A 16266-nucleotide genomic window follows, 5' to 3' on the forward strand; every position below is an offset into this window, starting at 1 on the left:
GAAAAACAACAGCACACCAAGAAAACATTTTAAGACCTCTAAACAGAATTGAAGACTAACAAGACTAGGTCAAAACCTAGTATATGGCTGGACCGTGTATGAGTGTGTCACGTGCCACGGCCGACCAATGGTGTTACTAACTCCGTTGTAGACTGCTAATACAGAATAATATTCCATACATCCATACTGATCGTTCCAGCGCGTCCCGTCTCTCTCTCCACCGCTGTCGTCTCCACCGCGCCCACGGCCCGCATTGATCCTGCCGATCCAAGCGGCAGGCGCTTTGTTACCCGTCGGTGCCGAAAACGCTGTTCGCCGGACACCGGGGGCGCATCGTCGTCGGGACCCCGGCCGAAATCTCGGCCGGATCATCGGGAACAAATCGGCGCCCAGCTAGTGGCACTGGCCGGAACCGTGGCCCCGGGAAACTTCGGGAAGGTCGGCAATAAGCCGTCGGCGTGATGAAACCTCCATGCTTGTTTGTGTCGCTCTCAGAACAGAGGGGCTTCAGGTGGATAAACGGTGATATGATATAATTGTATAGATTCTACTTTAGCTTCAGCTTACATGCATGATATTGGTCAGCCTGCTTACTGTGTGGGAGAAATGGGCTCCTGATCTCAGTGGAGAAACTAGACGGCGGAGAAAACGAAACTGAAATTTCTGGCTCTGTGATCCTATGATGTGCCACGTGCCACGGCCGACCAATGGTGTAACTTGATCACTCAGTCACTCATTCAGTCAGTCAGTCAGTCAGTCAGTGACAGACATTCGCGTTTGTAGGGCTGGCCCCGCTGTTGCGGTCCAGCCAAAAAGCTGCATTTAATAGTATTGAAAGACTTTTGATGCCTCCAATTTAGGTAAATAAATTCAAGACATTTTCAAGACATTTTACGGACCTGCAGACATCCTGAATTTGTTCCCAATGCTTTGTTAATCAACACATCAACTGCTAGCTGCTTTTGAGAAGTAAAGTCTGACCAATATAGTGACAAGTTTGTGTTACTAACTTGATGGTCAGATGGCCACACTGCGGCAGATTAGGGTTAGGGTTAGGGTTGAATGATTCAAAATGGTGTTATTTCTTGTTTTTTCACTTTTGCCTTAGCAGAAATGCTTTAGCAGCCACCAAAATATATAGGCCTATATATAAAAAATGAAATATATATATGCAGGAAAAAAGCTGCATTGGAGCGAACATTTCATCACCAGACTTCAAGTTCGCTCACCTGTTGCTGTATAGATAATATATAATATATTCAAATAAGAAACAGGTCTGAAACCTTCCAGTGTGCGGTGGGATATTTTAAACTGTGTGTGGACTATTGTTCTTGCTTTGACTGGCACCTGCCAAGAGTACTGCTGTGCCCATTGTTTCTGTGTGTGGGTGTGTGTGCGTGTGCGTGTGTGTGTGTGTGTGTGTGTGTGCTGTTCTTCATGTCATTATATTCCCCGCTGTTTCGGCTATGCGTGTTTCTCCACTGAGTCACTCACATCCCCCGGCGGCCATGCTGACGGATCAGAGGCCGGCAGCAGAACGCGGGCGAATTATAAGCCGACTCACCTCCCGGGGACCGCAACTCCCAGCATGCATCACAGCTGTCTGTCAGCTGCTTCAGATCCCAGTGAGTGGGCAGTGAGATAGGGGTGAGAGTAGGTCGGGACTGAAAAAAGCTACATTACCCAGGCTGCAGTAAACTGGGGAGGTTAGGAGTGTGTGTGTGTGTGTGTGTGTGAGTGAGAGAAAGAGAGAGAGAGACTAGAGAAGGAGAACAAAGAGGTACTCTCTGGCCCCTTCTGTCTCTGTTTGGGGTAAGAGCTTTGTTCCCCCATGACAGCTGTCCCCTCATCGCCTCATTGAGAGGGGGGGGGGGTAACCCAGAGTGAAAGAGGAGGCGGTGGGGTAGAAGAGAGAGATGTCTAATGGAGGAGAGATTTGAGGAGGAGAGAAAGAGGTGCATGAGGGTGGAGGAATGGCGGACCAGGGTCAAATAGTATTTGCAAATAACCAATGTTTGTTTTAACCTACATAGAGCACCACATGGGTTTGCAGGACAATTCAGATAGTGTCGGATGAGTTGTTAATCACAGAAGAGTATACTAAATTGACTTGCAAATACTCTAATATTCCTGGCACTCATTGGATTGGCCTTTGCAAATACTATTTGATCCAGGTCTGGAAAAGGATGGAGAGAGAACAGAGGGAGACTGTGACAGGACTGGGGTTAAAAAGTGAGACTTAGACAGAGAGAGTGACTTTAGTTTGACAGAGCAAGAGGAATGAAAGAGAGTGAGAGAGAGAGCGAGCCTTATTGAACAGATCCACACATAAGCCAGCATCCTGACTCACTGGCCCACTTTATCCTCTTATGTAACCGGCCAGTGGAGTCCATTCAACCTCTCTCCGCTCTCATCCCTTGCTTCCAGGAAGGGCAGAGTGGGGAAACGGAGGACTGGAGAGAGAGAGAGCGGTGGGTGAAAGGGAGAGCCATGGGGTACAGCTGGATTTGGTTGAGCAGAGAAAGAGAGGAAAGGAGAGGGAGAGAGGGCCTTTAGCCACACTGTAGGATCCTGGCAGCATGAGCCGCCATCCCTGCATGGTTGCTAAGGGAACCACTTATTCGTTGTGAAGTCTCATTCACTCTCACTCTCTCTTTTCCTCTCATACACACTGTTTCTCTAATTGCTTCCTGAGCCTCTCTTCTTGTTTCCCCTTCTCTTAAATGATAATTCCAGTTATTCCGACTTGGCCTTATTTTCCTAGTTTTTGCCATCATGACGATTGATTGTGTTCAAAATTTCCTCACTTGCTTCACTGCAGAGCTTTGCATACCTCCAGTTCGCCGGGAGCGCTGCTCTGCAACACACACATACAGAGCCAAAGTAATCTCCAACAGTGGTACCCAAAAAGCGATTGAAATATGTCCTGTCTGCACAATGGGACCTTCCTACATCCGATTTTCCGATTACTCTGCATAAGTATGCTGCGTTTATGCCAATATGAACAACTGCCAACTGGGAAAAACCTCCTAGTGGTAATTACAAGTCAGTTTGATTTTTTTTTACAGGCTCCGATATCCGATATATAATTGCGGAAGCACATAAAAAGGCCATCCTTCCACTTCTTCTGAATTGACCTGAATGCAACAGAAAACCATCAGGAAGTTTTAGCAACCTTAAAAGAGTATCAAATGGACTATTATAACTGAAATATCGGGATATTTCAATATTTCAATCGCAGGATTTTAAAGACGTGTAACTGCAGTGTGAGTGTTATTGTGTTGAAAGTTTGTGTTTTAATCACTTTTTCGATTCAACTATAGCTACATAAAGCTCTACGGCGAAGTAAGTGACGAAATTCTGAGCACAGCCAATCGTCATGATGGCAAAAACTAAGAAAATAACCGGAATTATCCTTTAAGGCTTTTTTTTCATTCCATCGCTCTCCTTCTTTGGCAGGAAGAGGAAAGGGGCAGAACAGAAAAGTGAAATGAGAGCCAGTGACGCCCTGAGGTAGAGAATGAGCTCAGCCAGGGTCTGTCTGTCAGAGAGAGAGAGAAGGAGAGAGAGATAGAGAGATAGAAAGAGAGAGTGCTGCTGAGTGGTCGTAGGTTCCAGTTGAGTGTAATTCAAGGCCCTGTCATTTATCTGACAGAGGACTAGTGGATTATCTCACCGTCCTTGACCCAGTATACCCCCACTCTGTAGGCTGGCACAGAAAACTAAAGTAGATGGACAGAGTGGGCGGCTGGGACAGAGCGAGACGGTGGCATAGAGATAGAATAGGATGGAGCCATTGGTAGGGTGTTATAGAGATAGATGGCACAGAGGGAAGCAGTGGGTAGGGTAGTACAGAGATAAATAGGACAGAGTAAAAACAGCATGTCGGACAGTATAGAGCTAAATAGAATAGAGTGAGACGGTGGGTATGGTGGCATTAGCGGAGGATGCAGCAGCAGTGAAGCAGCAGTATAATGATTAATGAATAAGATATGGGCTGCAGAGCTGAGACTGGGGCGTTTGCATCAGCCACTGGTGTGTTTCACCCTTCGCTGTCCGTGTGTGTGTGTGTTGTACGGGGTGATGATGATAAGCTCACAGGCCTCAGAGTGATGCAGCTCACGTGGGGGTGATGTGGTGGAAGCGGTCGGGGAGGGAGGGATGGCGGGAGGAGGGGGTGCTGTGTGCTGACAGCTGGCCTCTATAAATAAATGTCGCAGGCAGGGGGGGAGACACAGGGGTGGAGAGAGAGAGAAGCAACGGAGGGAGCTGGGAGGAAAGAGGGAGGGAGGGGGGAGAAGTGGGGAGAGAGGGGGAGGAGGAGGAGAGAGTGGGATTGATAGAGCTGTATTGAAATAGAGAGAGAGAGAGAGATCAAGAGGAATGTGGCGAGTATCTTGCTGTGCTCCCCAATCGTGACTCACTAAACATGCGCCACATGTCACCGTGGTCTCGACCAATCAGCAGCCCCAGGTGGGGTCATCTGATGCAGCATGCCTCTCTGTTTCTGCCTGTGTCACGACCGCACACTCTGCCGCTGTTACTTTTTTATCTTGTATCGATCTTTCTCTGTCTGTCTGTCTTGTTCTCTTTGTCTCATTTTCTCTGACATAGAGACACAGTCTAATCCAGAAAAGACAGCAAAGAACGAAAGAACGGCCAGAAAGCAAAGGGAAAGGTAGATGAGAGACAGAATAGATAAATGACAGAGAGAATATCACTGTTGTCGTGTGAACACCTTTTAACAGCCTTGCCATCTTTGTGATTTGCATGTTCTTCCATGAATTTAAATTTTACATGTTTCTTTAGGACTCAAGAGCAATGAAACCAATTAAAAACCCATTCTGTCACTTAACAAATTACATAGGTAAGAAAGGTATCAATAGGTAATGAAGTGCTGTTTTATTAATTCCTGAAAATATGGCTTTCAGAGGATACACTAATTGATCATGTAATCAATCGCTGAGCCTGGTCCTATCTTGTACTATAGACTAGTAGCTTGGTGACAACTGATTGAGATGTATCACTGAAACAGGCACCTTTCACTTTCCTGTCTCCAGTTACACAGTTCACTTGCGTTTCAAAGTGGTGGTGGAGGTGGTGTGTGTGTGTGTGTCTGTGTGTGTCTGTGTGTGTGTGTGTGTGTGTGTGTGTGTGTGAGGCATCTCCTCTGTCAAGAGGTAAGATAAGAAGCTGGGGTTTGGTTTCCCGTCTTGGCACAGCCATGACACACTGCACACCTGTCTGTCTACTCGCCTATCTGATGTACCTGTCTTTCTATCCTTACCTGTCTAGTGTCTACCTGCCTGTCTGTCTGTCTTTGTGCCTCCCTGTATGTCCGTCTTTGCATCTCACTACTATTTTACCTGGGTTGGAAACTGACAAAATTTGATCAATGCCGCTTCCTCAACATTTCCTTAACAATTCCCTTATCAGTTCCTTACTTATACATAGCCTAAATCTCCAAAAAGTCTCAAAATGATTGAAATTCTGCTACCAATCCCAAATTAGAATGAATTTAAAAAAAATAGTATTAACTGGTCATGCCATTCTGTTTTATTATTGTGTTACTTCTTGAAAATCACTGAAGCCTCCAAAACTGTACACACATCACACAGCTGTACACTGTGTGTGCAAATGACTGTGAAGAGAGTGTGTGTTCAGTACATGTCTCTTTGCCTGTCTTGTCCATCTGTGTGTGCGTCGGCCTTCATTTCTCCAGTGCTGCCCAGTGATGTGAACCTCTCTTTGTGCTAGCTGCAAACCTGTCAGTCTGTCTGCCTGTCCACATACAGCTCAGTGAGTTTAGCATGGCACTAACACTGTCAAAGTCAGGGGGTTCAATTCCCACTGGGGCTACCCATGCTAAAAATGTATGCACTCATAGTGCTGCAAAGCCCTTGTTGCTTTCCTGTTTGCATGGCTTCTGTTGTGGTGGAGCTGCAGACTGTTGAAGTGTTATCGGAACAGAGAGATAGGTCGAGGAGAGAGAAAAAGGGAGGCAAAAGATGGGACTGAATGTTTGAGAACGCAGTAAGATTGGGAAAGGGAAGGAGAAAGATAAGTGAATGTATCTGTGGGTGTGGTTGTCTGGTGGGGGGTGGTGGTGGTGGTGGGGGGGTATTATCAGGCTACATCAGGAGGTCAGGAAGCTTCTCTCTGACTTCCTCTATTTCTGCTTGCATAGCAAACCATAAGCATGGGCAGACTTGTGCAAGACACGTTTCTGTGTTTCGTGTCACGTGCATGTGATATTGCTCACTGTTGATTGTGTGTGTGTATTTGTGTGTGACGGTCAGAGAGAAAGAAAAAGAGAGAGAGAAAGAGCATTTTGTGAGCGACTGACTCCCATTATTTCCCATTACTTTGATTGTACATAACACTCTTATACTGTGCATTCTCTGGCATCCTTCAAGATATAGTATCTGTAATCCAGAGTATCTGTGCCTCAGCAATAAACATCCTGCCATTGTCAGTTACACTGGCAGTAGGCCAATAGCGGGTCATCTGCCACTTTCTATCAATATGTCAATATAAAGAGCTATATATACAAAAATCACCACCTGAAGTTTAATGTTCAACACCTCTAAAATATAGAGGATCCAGTCTGTGAATGTTGGCATTTTGCAAACCACAGACTTCAGTTAGGTACTATCCAACACACAAGTGTCACTTTTTTTCCCATGGTGGACTTCCAAAACGAGAAGTCCACCACTTTTCAAATACTACCCTGTCAGCTGTCCTGTTTAGTTTCACTGTGTCTTGATTATGATGTGTTTACTTCCAGCAGCCTCTCACCAAGAAAGAGGATAAATAGCTGTTACAGAAACTTATCTGTGAGATGGAGTGTAGCTCATCTGTTGAAGCTACAATGCCCAGTGTCCTCTTCGTGCTGACTTTGTTTCTCTCATTTAGTCCCAGTGTTGTTTTCTCCAGCCAGCACTTATTAGTACGGAAAAATCTTGTAATAGTTAAGACCCCCTCTGGAAACCATCTGTAGTCCTGCTGGCCTTGGATCAAATAAAACCTCGGCTTTCTCTCTAATGTCTCCTCCGCTCTTTCTCCCTCTCAGCCTCCCTACTGTCACAATAATGGATTTCCAAAAGGAGATATCTACTTTGAAAAATGTGACACCTTCTCTGACAAAATGAGCACTGGCAAGAAAATAAAAAGTTATTAGCTATTTTAAGACCTTGCACCTTAAATGGCTACATAGAATTTTGGAATGAAACCCTTGAAATTATAGTGGACTTGACGTTCGTTTACAAACACGCCATCTAGATTAAATAGTTATTGTTTCCCAAGGCCTCACAGCAGTTCACACAGCCGCATACCTGAAGAATCTGCCAAGAATGATCCTCTAACTGACTTCCTCACATTTTCTGACTTTGATTCTCGTTGTTTCTCTCTCCCTTGCCCCTGTAGCCGCTAGCACAATGGTGCAGGCTGCTGCCCAAAGATGCTGCCAAGATGCCAGAGAGCGCGTGGAAGCTGGTCTTCTACACCATGTCGTGGTCCTACAGCACCTACCTGCTCTTCTTCACCTCCTACTCCTTCTTCCACGACCCCCCCTCTGTCTTCTACGGTAAGATACACCAAGCCATGGAAGTAAAAGGAGGAGGAGTGTGGTATTGTGTGTGCAGATAATGAAATGTTCCTTCAGCTACCACTCTATGCACTAGTCATTCATTCATTCCTTTATTTGCCCATTCATTTGATGGTTACACTTTGAATTCATTTAATTCAAAGTGTAAATTGAAACTGCAATTCGCATGAAAATAAAGAGCATTCAATATCAATCATTTCTTGAGAAACTGGCTAAATGGAAAATCCATTTTCTGAATTGATTGAATTGAAAGTGAATTCACCCTGACCGTGATTCATTCATGTTTTGAACCTGGTCCATATTAGATAAAGGTTGAGCTTGGAAAGTGCCCATCTAACAGTATTGTGACTGAGCCAGCCTCTTACCTAAACTCTCAGGCTAGATAAGGAGGGAATGTCATTTTAGTCTAATGAAACACAACAGGTATCACGGCCTAATTTCAGAGACACTCTGTGGGGGTAAAACATGGCTTTGAGTATTCAAATAGTTATCTTTAGCGGTGCACATTGCATATGATGAGCAGGCTATTGGTTCGCGCTTATGTTGAGCCTTTAACCAATCATTGATGGTTTATTTATTTCATTTATTCTTCCGCTGCATTTAAGCTTTCAAACACCCACTCCCAGGATATCAGCTGTTTTGTCACATCCAACCACCACCGTTTCCCCTGTGGTTTCCATATGACTGGTTAATGAGTTTTATGATTCATGAACAAGTTTTATGATTCATTAAAAGGTTAGAGGAGGCATCACATGGCTTCAGCAGCTTCATACAGCTTCCTGCTGCATACAGGCCATATTAGCCTACAGCTTAACTTGACCCCAAATTCACTGTTACTTCCCCTTAGTCTATACAGTATCTGTTTTATAACATAAAGTAGGAGGAGCTCGGCCTTGTGAACAAACCTACTGTGTCTGCTCCTCATTTCTTCCCACTGAGCAAAAGACGTGATTTCAACGTCGCGTCTATGCTTTAGCTCTCATATAGCCCAGGATCATTACGGCTATGTACGTCTATTTTAGACCAAGCAGTAAATACATTATTACAATGAATAAACATCTGTAAATACCAAAAATATGCACCAGAGAAGTCCTGTAGACTAGCCTACAAGATAATTATCTGAGCACAAGAAGTAATTTCAACATTGTGTCTATGCGTAGCTCTCATATAGTCCAGGATAATATTGTCTATGTATAGACATCTAATAAACTTTCACTTTTCAACCCCATTTAAACTTAATTTAGCCTACACGGCTATGGCCATTTAGACGTGTTTTAAACGTCTAATCAACGTAAAATTGCTCAGTGGGTTATTTAACAGTCAAACAGAAGCTACATTTATCTTAAAGGAACTACAGATTTGCATGGTTTGTATTTGAAAGAGACTAGACTAAACATGGCTCTATTTTTCACTTACCTACACAGTAAATGAGCACACTTTTACACAACTGTGCGTGCACACATACACACACACACACACACACACACACACACACACACACACACAGAAACATACATACACAATCACTATCCTTGTTAAACAATCAGGCTAAGTGTCTTGTTCCCTTTTATCCTATCATCATTGATGCTATTATCCATATACAACCAATAAACTTTCATGCGCTCAGTCATTATTGTCTCTTTCCTTATTCCAAGCACATTCAGATGTACCGTAGCCATTGTAGAAGCCCCGCCTTTTACTGCATACAACAAGAAAATGTTCCACGTTTAAGAGAACATTTAGAGTAGAAAGTTTAAATCCTGTTGTCTTTACAGCTATCAGGAGGCACCAGGAGTGATCTGACAAGCAGCTGACTGAGAGAGAAGTTTTATGATACAAATAAATCCAGTTCTACCTGATAACATTTGAAAAATAATTAGCTGCATCAGTGGACCTAATGGAGGATAGATGCGTGACAAGGGACTTCTACGGCAGCTATCACTGTAGTGCTAATGGAGGGTAGATGCAGGAAAGATGTGCAATGGGGATTCCACTCATAAGCTGTTGATGTCTTTTATAGCCTCCTGGCCTATTCCATCAGACATGGAGGTGTCAGGGCTGCGGTCCAGCTGCATCACGCTGAGTGGGGCTAGCAAAGGCTCGTTGACAGCGCTAGGTTCATCTTTAAAAGCCACATCACCTCTAATAGCTGTCAGCCTGAGATGTGTGCAGGAGCAACCTAATGTGGCTGGACTCTTAGGGAGAGGGTGAGAGAGAGAGAAGAAAGGGCAAGAGAGATCTGAAGCAAAAGAGAGAAGGTAAGCAAAATAATTTACAAAATGAAGAGAAAAGGAAAGTGGGAGTGATAGAGAAAGTGTATCCAGAAGAGAAGAAAAAGGAGAGGGCTCCAGTTCCCATATTATCCCCGGGCAGCTCTTCCGTTGCGATGCAGCTAGCGACCTTCCTCTTAATGTTTAATGACGGAAGGTCCAATCAATAAACATTACACAAGGTCCAAACGTAACCCCATCTCACTGGAGACAAAAGTTACTCAAACAACCAAGGAGAAAGTTTCCGTCCAACATCCATCCGTCTGATAGGTTTTAGAGACATGAGCTTGCCCGGTAGCCGTCACAGACATTTGGCCTTTTTGCCTGTGGTACTTAGACGCCCTCTCTAATTCTCTCAGGGTAAAACCTGATACCCCCGGCCTCTCTGCTCCCACTATACCAGCCACCCCAGCTGCCCCCATCACATCTGGTATTCCCCCCCTGAAGTCACTAAGTCACTGTGTATAGCTGAGTATCTGGTGATGTTTGTGTCCAAGTGTGTGTGAGTGTGTGCGTGGGTGCGGATTCCTGTGTACTTGCATCCATCTTATGTCTAGGACAGTGTCTGTGTGTGTGTGTGTGTGTGTGTGTGTGTGTGTATCATTGTTCCCGCTATATATATATACAGTATATTCATCTCCGACAGCCCACTGCGGCAAGGTCATCATTCTGCCGCACAAAGATTTTTCAAACACAATAAATATTTCTGCCATGATTGTTCCTGTACCAGCCAAATGCATTATAATCTACATCACCAAACCAAAGGATTCTAGACTGGCTGTGTAGAGCGTTATCAGTAACACTGTGGGATGTCCGCCATTTATGAGTCTGTGCTGAAAGGGGGTGAATGCACTGCAGACCCAGTTTTGCAAGGCATGCATGTGAGAGGCAGAGACAGACGGCAAACGTCTCCTCGGCTTGAGCTCGCATCGATTAGCAGTGAGCTTGAAGTAAAAGGGCATGTGCCTGTTTCCAGCTCTCTGAGAAAATCACGACACAGTTGCCACCTTGTGTTTTATAGTGTGTGCAACAGTAATTTTTGTGAATATGAAAAAAGCCTTTCGCTGAAAAAACAGCTAAATTCACATGACAGAAAATGTTGCATTGCATCAAGAAGCAACAAGAAAGAAAAGCTATTACAAATTACATGTAAAACTAAATGTTAAGCCTACATCTATTGTTGTCTGTATTTTGCAAGTACAAGGCTTTATTATGCAAAACAACTTTTGAACAATCTGTCTCATTTATCTAAAAACTTAAAAATCTTTCTTTCACCTGTTTCCTCTCCTTCATTCATTATTTGACAATACATGACTGAAGTGAATTTAATTGGTGAGATCAATACAGGATCATATCTTTCACCTGAATCCACCTTGTCAATTGATTTCAAAGTAACAGCTGATAGTCCTAATGTTTGTACTCTGTGTGTATCCGGCCCTAACCTCTCTCCCCTTCACTTATCCCTCTGCCCAGACTGGAAGAGCGGTATGTCGGTGCCTACGGACATCGCCATAGCCTACCTGATCCAAGGCAGCTTCTACGGACACTCTATCTACGCTACAGTCTACATGGACGCATGGAGGAAGGACTCCACTGTCATGGTCGTGCACCACGTCATCACACTGGCTCTTATTACATTCTCCTATGCCTTCAGGTATTCTTGTGGTCTTGTATAATGTCATAAAACTTCAGTGCAAGTTTAGATCAATTTGTCAGGGATGGAGATTGACCACTATATGTTTCTGGATGGGTACAAATTGTTTCATGGGCACTGAGGTCATGAAACCCACTCAGCACATAAGTAATAACATAAAAATCAAGAAACTGAGGAAAAACACCAAAATTGCATCCACAAGGTTGACATAACAGCAGTGTACAGCAGGTATAGACAAGGAAAACAGCATACAGACGGCACTAAAGTCTCTCAATCTAGTATAAGCTAATAGCATTGCAATTTGCGACTATTATACTTCCATCTGATTATCAAGGCTACATTTCAAACTCTCTCTCCATTCAGTTTTTGTTGGCAGAGACACACCGTAATTCGAGAAGCCCAGATGCGCTGTCATGAATTATGGTCATTGTGCTACACTAACATGCTTTAGGCACTTGGCATCATTAAATCTTGATTGGTTGAACACTACATTGCTGCAAATTGCCAGCTTCATGCATCACCTGAAATGAATCCAAAACAAAAACTTCCTTGGCGGGCGGTTAATTTACCTGGGCATTGTATGGGAAACACTGACATGATACAGAATGCTGCATGCACATGAGGCTGTCAGCCCCCTGTCTACAAATAAAGTGATTTCACAGAAAATAGGAGATACCGGCCACAGTTGTCACTGTTCAGCGAAAACTGAAACAGGTAACCTGATAAAGCCACAATCGAAAAATGCTCCAGTGCCTTTCCTCGCTGTAATCAAATCAAAATAATCTGCACAATAACTGAAAGAAAATTGATTTTTGTATTTTCCCAGAGACAGTTAGGACAGTTAGGACAGTTAGGTCTTCAAAACATACTGCATCACTGCAGCGATTATTTTAGCAGTCTTTTGCTGAGTCTATTGACAAAATATTCTGTATTTACTACTACATTGTTATCAGAGAGGTTTGGTCCCAGCTACCTGGTACCAGCACCTAATACTACCCAAGTGCCCCTGAGCAAGAACACCTATCTTCCACTTACATGTGCCTGCTCTACTGGTGTTAGCTACCATTAGCTTATCACACTGTAATGCAACACAACAGTTACTTGCAATATATCTGTCTTTTTGTATATAAACCATACATACATATTCTTATCCCCCCAGATATCACAACATAGGGATTCTGGTGTTGTTCCTCCATGACATCAATGACATCCAGCTGGAGTTCACCAAGCTCAATGTCTACCTGAAGTCCAGAGGAGGAAGCTATTACCTCCTCAACGACATCCTGTCCAACATGGGCTCTGTCAGCTTCAGCATCACCTGGTGAGGCTCAACACACACACACACACACACTTGGCCTCTCTTTTTCTTTGTTTTTCCTCTCTCTTGTAGCCTCGATAGCTTCACCACTACTAAGGCTATCTCCGTCTCTCTCTGTCTCTCATTCTCCCCGTAATGCAGAAGATTAATAGAGATGTATAATATTTCCCACCACTAACGGTCCGTTCTTCTCCCTTCTCCCTCTCTACCAGGTTTTGGTTCCGTCTCTACTGGTTCCCCCTCAAAGTGCTGTATGCCACATGTGTGTCCAGCCTCCAGTCCGTCCCCAACATCCCCTTCTACTTTTTCTTCAATGCCCTGCTCCTGGCCCTGCTGCTCATGAATATCTATTGGTTCTTGGTGAGGAGGACACACAACACATGCAAAACGAATGCACTAACACACACACATACAAACGTAAATAAACAAATACTAGAATTCTATTGGTATAAATGACTGTAAACCAAACTGAAATTAAAAATCAGAAAGTGTTTATGTTTCAGTGTTTGATTCTCTTGAGAAGCACTGCCACAGCAATAACATAATCCTGTTTCTCTCTCTCTCTCTCTCTCTCTCTCTCTCTGTCCCTCTTCTCTTTTCCTCTCCTCTCCTTTCGCAGTTCATTGTGGTGTTTGTGGTGAAGGTGCTGAAGATGAAGGAGGTGAACGACGTCAGGGAGTACGAGGACGAGGACGGCGCCAAGGCAGCAGCGGGTCTGCTCAGACACAGAGACCCCCAGGCAGAAGACAACGGTGGTGGTGATGATGATGATGATGATGCTGGACATCACAACTCTGCCCAGGGGTGAGCACCTTCAAGTCCTTTCATTCAGTTCATCTGACAGAGAGGGAACACAGCACAGGGTGGCAAATTACCACCAGACAAATGTTGGTATATTTTCACTGTGGCTGTTTTTTCTAACCAACCAGTGTTTAAAGGTGCTATGTGTAGAATTTTCAGATAGATAAATCATTACCACGTTAATTTTTAGACATGAGTGTAATTACCGTCCAGATCATCGCCAAGAAGACTGAGAGTATCTACACTGCATGTTAAATTATGAGCTACGGGGTCCGATTTAGAAGAAAATCTGCTGGATTGCTTTATGGCACAAAACATGAAGAGGCCGCAGGTTTTATGGAAATTGTGGTCTGAATTTTGAGAAACACTAGCACTAACAATGCCACTGGTTAGGGACAGAGATAAATTGATGTTTGAAAATGCTATACACAGCACCTGTAAACCATTTTTTTTTCTATTCTAAAAATCAGGTCACTGTCCACCGGTCACTGTCCTGACACATCCTTGCAATTATTTTGATCAGTAAGGTGCTCTATAAGAGAACACACAATAGAATAATATGGAGTTATGCATGTATCCATTGTATTACTCATTACTACATCATGGTGACTTGTTAATGGTGGAAACTGAGTACAGAGTCTAGCCACGCTGCCACAGAGCTTTAGACCAGAAAATGCTAACTTGACTAAAACCATGGAATATCTCCATGTTTCTACCTTTATCTTGAGTTATGGATTCATCTGTCTTTATCTGTGGAGCTGCCTTGACCCTTCTGTGGCTGTCGTGTACCGGTATCATCCTCTACTGATTAACATGGTAGCCTTTGACCACTGCAACTCTTAAGCCCCTTACCCTGTCGATCTCTCTCTCTCTCTCTCTCTCACACACACACACACACACACAAACACACAGTCTTACCACACAATCTTAGAGATGTGACATGGATGTGAGCAACATGTTTCCCTAATCCTCTCCCTCAGTAAACCTGTGAACACAGACACACACACTCCAGACCCAAGTCAAATATTATTTGCAAATTATCCTTAGTGTTTGTTTGTGTTTGTTTTCACAGTACATTCTGTTTGAGTGCAATAAAGTATTTGAATGTCAAACTAGCATGCTTTTCTGTCATGGTCAATGTACCTGGCACTGTCTAAGCTGTGCTGATGTGGCCCAGCCCAGCCATTTGGTTCATTCTAGCAGGTTAAAACAAATATTATTATTATTATTTAGTTTTTTGCCCCGTCCGGCTTCCTGTTGCCCCTCCCCCTCCTCTTGTATGGAGGCGTAGACGCAGGAAGAGCAGATCTCTCTCTCCCATGGAGCTTATTGTGTAACAAGCTGCCCTGATAGGTTGATAGGATCAAAGAGCCTCTGTCCATATGGAGATGTGATTATGTAGCAGTGTTAACCTCACCCACTCCTTATCTGCCTGGCCTTGAACACTGGTGATATCCTCTCTGCCTGCTAGTACCACACATCTGCTGATCACCTTGTCTAGCAAGTGTATTCTCTATCTTTCTCTACCTTTCTCCCTCTTTCTCTATCTCTCTCTCTCTGAACCATTTTCTCTAACTCCTCTCTCTTAATGTCCGTTCTCTCTGCCTACAGGAAGCACGTGCAGAACGGGATCACCAAGGAGAAGCATCTATAACCGGCTCTCCGTCGCCACCACCTGGCACTAAGCTGCAAGTACAAGCAAGACAAGAGCCCACCTTGGTCGGTTCACGCTCAAAAACCGTGGCCGAGAGAAGAAAGAAAAAAGAAAATGGAATGGAAAATACCAAGTTAGGGCGCAATGAATTTTTATTCTTTTTTTTTAGTTTGTTTTAGTCTGTTTTATTTCATTACTGTCATTTTGTTTTTGATTTATTTTTATTTTTTTTAATTATAGCACTGTGAATGTTCTTTCAGGTGACTTTTGTTTGTCTTATTATTATTGTTAACATTACATCTGATAGGTTCTGTAGAAACTAAACATTTCACGTGGGAGTTGGCCTGTGGAAGTGTCATGTACAGTGCTGCTGGGTGTACAAACACTGTCATAATCATCACCATCACCCTGAACAACACCTCAGCACCCAGACAGGAGGCTTCAGTATTGATCCTGTAGACGTCCAGACCTCCGGTAACCTATAGCGACCTGATAAACAAGCAACGCGCCGTAGGGCCGAGCTGTGTTTGCCGTCAGTAAACTCTGTCAAAGGTCTCTCTCTCTCTCCCGCTCCCCAGGAGAGGCTGCCTGTGTTTGTGAACCGAGCGTTTCCGAAAAGGCCGTGTCAGGCGCTTATTGTTTGTTTGTGTTTGTTTTGCTTTGCTTTCCTCCTCTGCCCCCTTCCACCTCCCTCCGTCCGCTCTGATACGTCCAGATGTGAGGTGAGGGACAGACGATTCTGAAAAAAATAACCAAAGGGAAGTATTGCATCATTCACGCGGCTGCAGCGATGCGGGAGTGCATGTTATTGTCTGGTGTTGTTTTACCATCGTAGCGTATTGATTTTCATATCATCGCACAGGCCGATGGTGGTGACCACGCAGCCCCAGCCCCCTGCATCCATGGGTTAATTTGAAAAGCCACATCAGTGTGTGCGTATGTGTGTGTGTGTGTGGGGGGGGG

General features: G+C 44.1%; 1 protein-coding gene across 1 annotated transcript in view; it reads left to right on the forward strand.

The window, feature by feature from the left end:
* Nucleotides 1–16205, forward strand: part of cers1 (ceramide synthase 1) — a 28043-nt gene extending 11838 nt beyond the window's left edge. The window contains exons 2-7 of the mRNA XM_071516980.1: nt 7426–7585; nt 11350–11530; nt 12690–12851; nt 13061–13208; nt 13468–13652; nt 15261–16205. Of these exons, the coding sequence (XP_071373081.1) occupies nt 7426–7585; nt 11350–11530; nt 12690–12851; nt 13061–13208; nt 13468–13652; nt 15261–15303 (879 nt within the window). The 3' untranslated portion in view covers nt 15304–16205. The remainder of the gene's footprint in view (nt 1–7425; nt 7586–11349; nt 11531–12689; nt 12852–13060; nt 13209–13467; nt 13653–15260) is intronic.
* Nucleotides 16206–16266: the final 61 nt, after the last annotated feature.

This window comes from Centroberyx affinis, unplaced genomic scaffold, assembly GCF_046629955.1.
Source record: "Centroberyx affinis isolate AG114_WGS23_722 - 3 ecotype Tasmania unplaced genomic scaffold, CSIRO-AGI_Caff_v1 ptg000440l_1, whole genome shotgun sequence".
NCBI lineage: Eukaryota > Metazoa > Chordata > Actinopteri > Beryciformes > Berycidae > Centroberyx > Centroberyx affinis.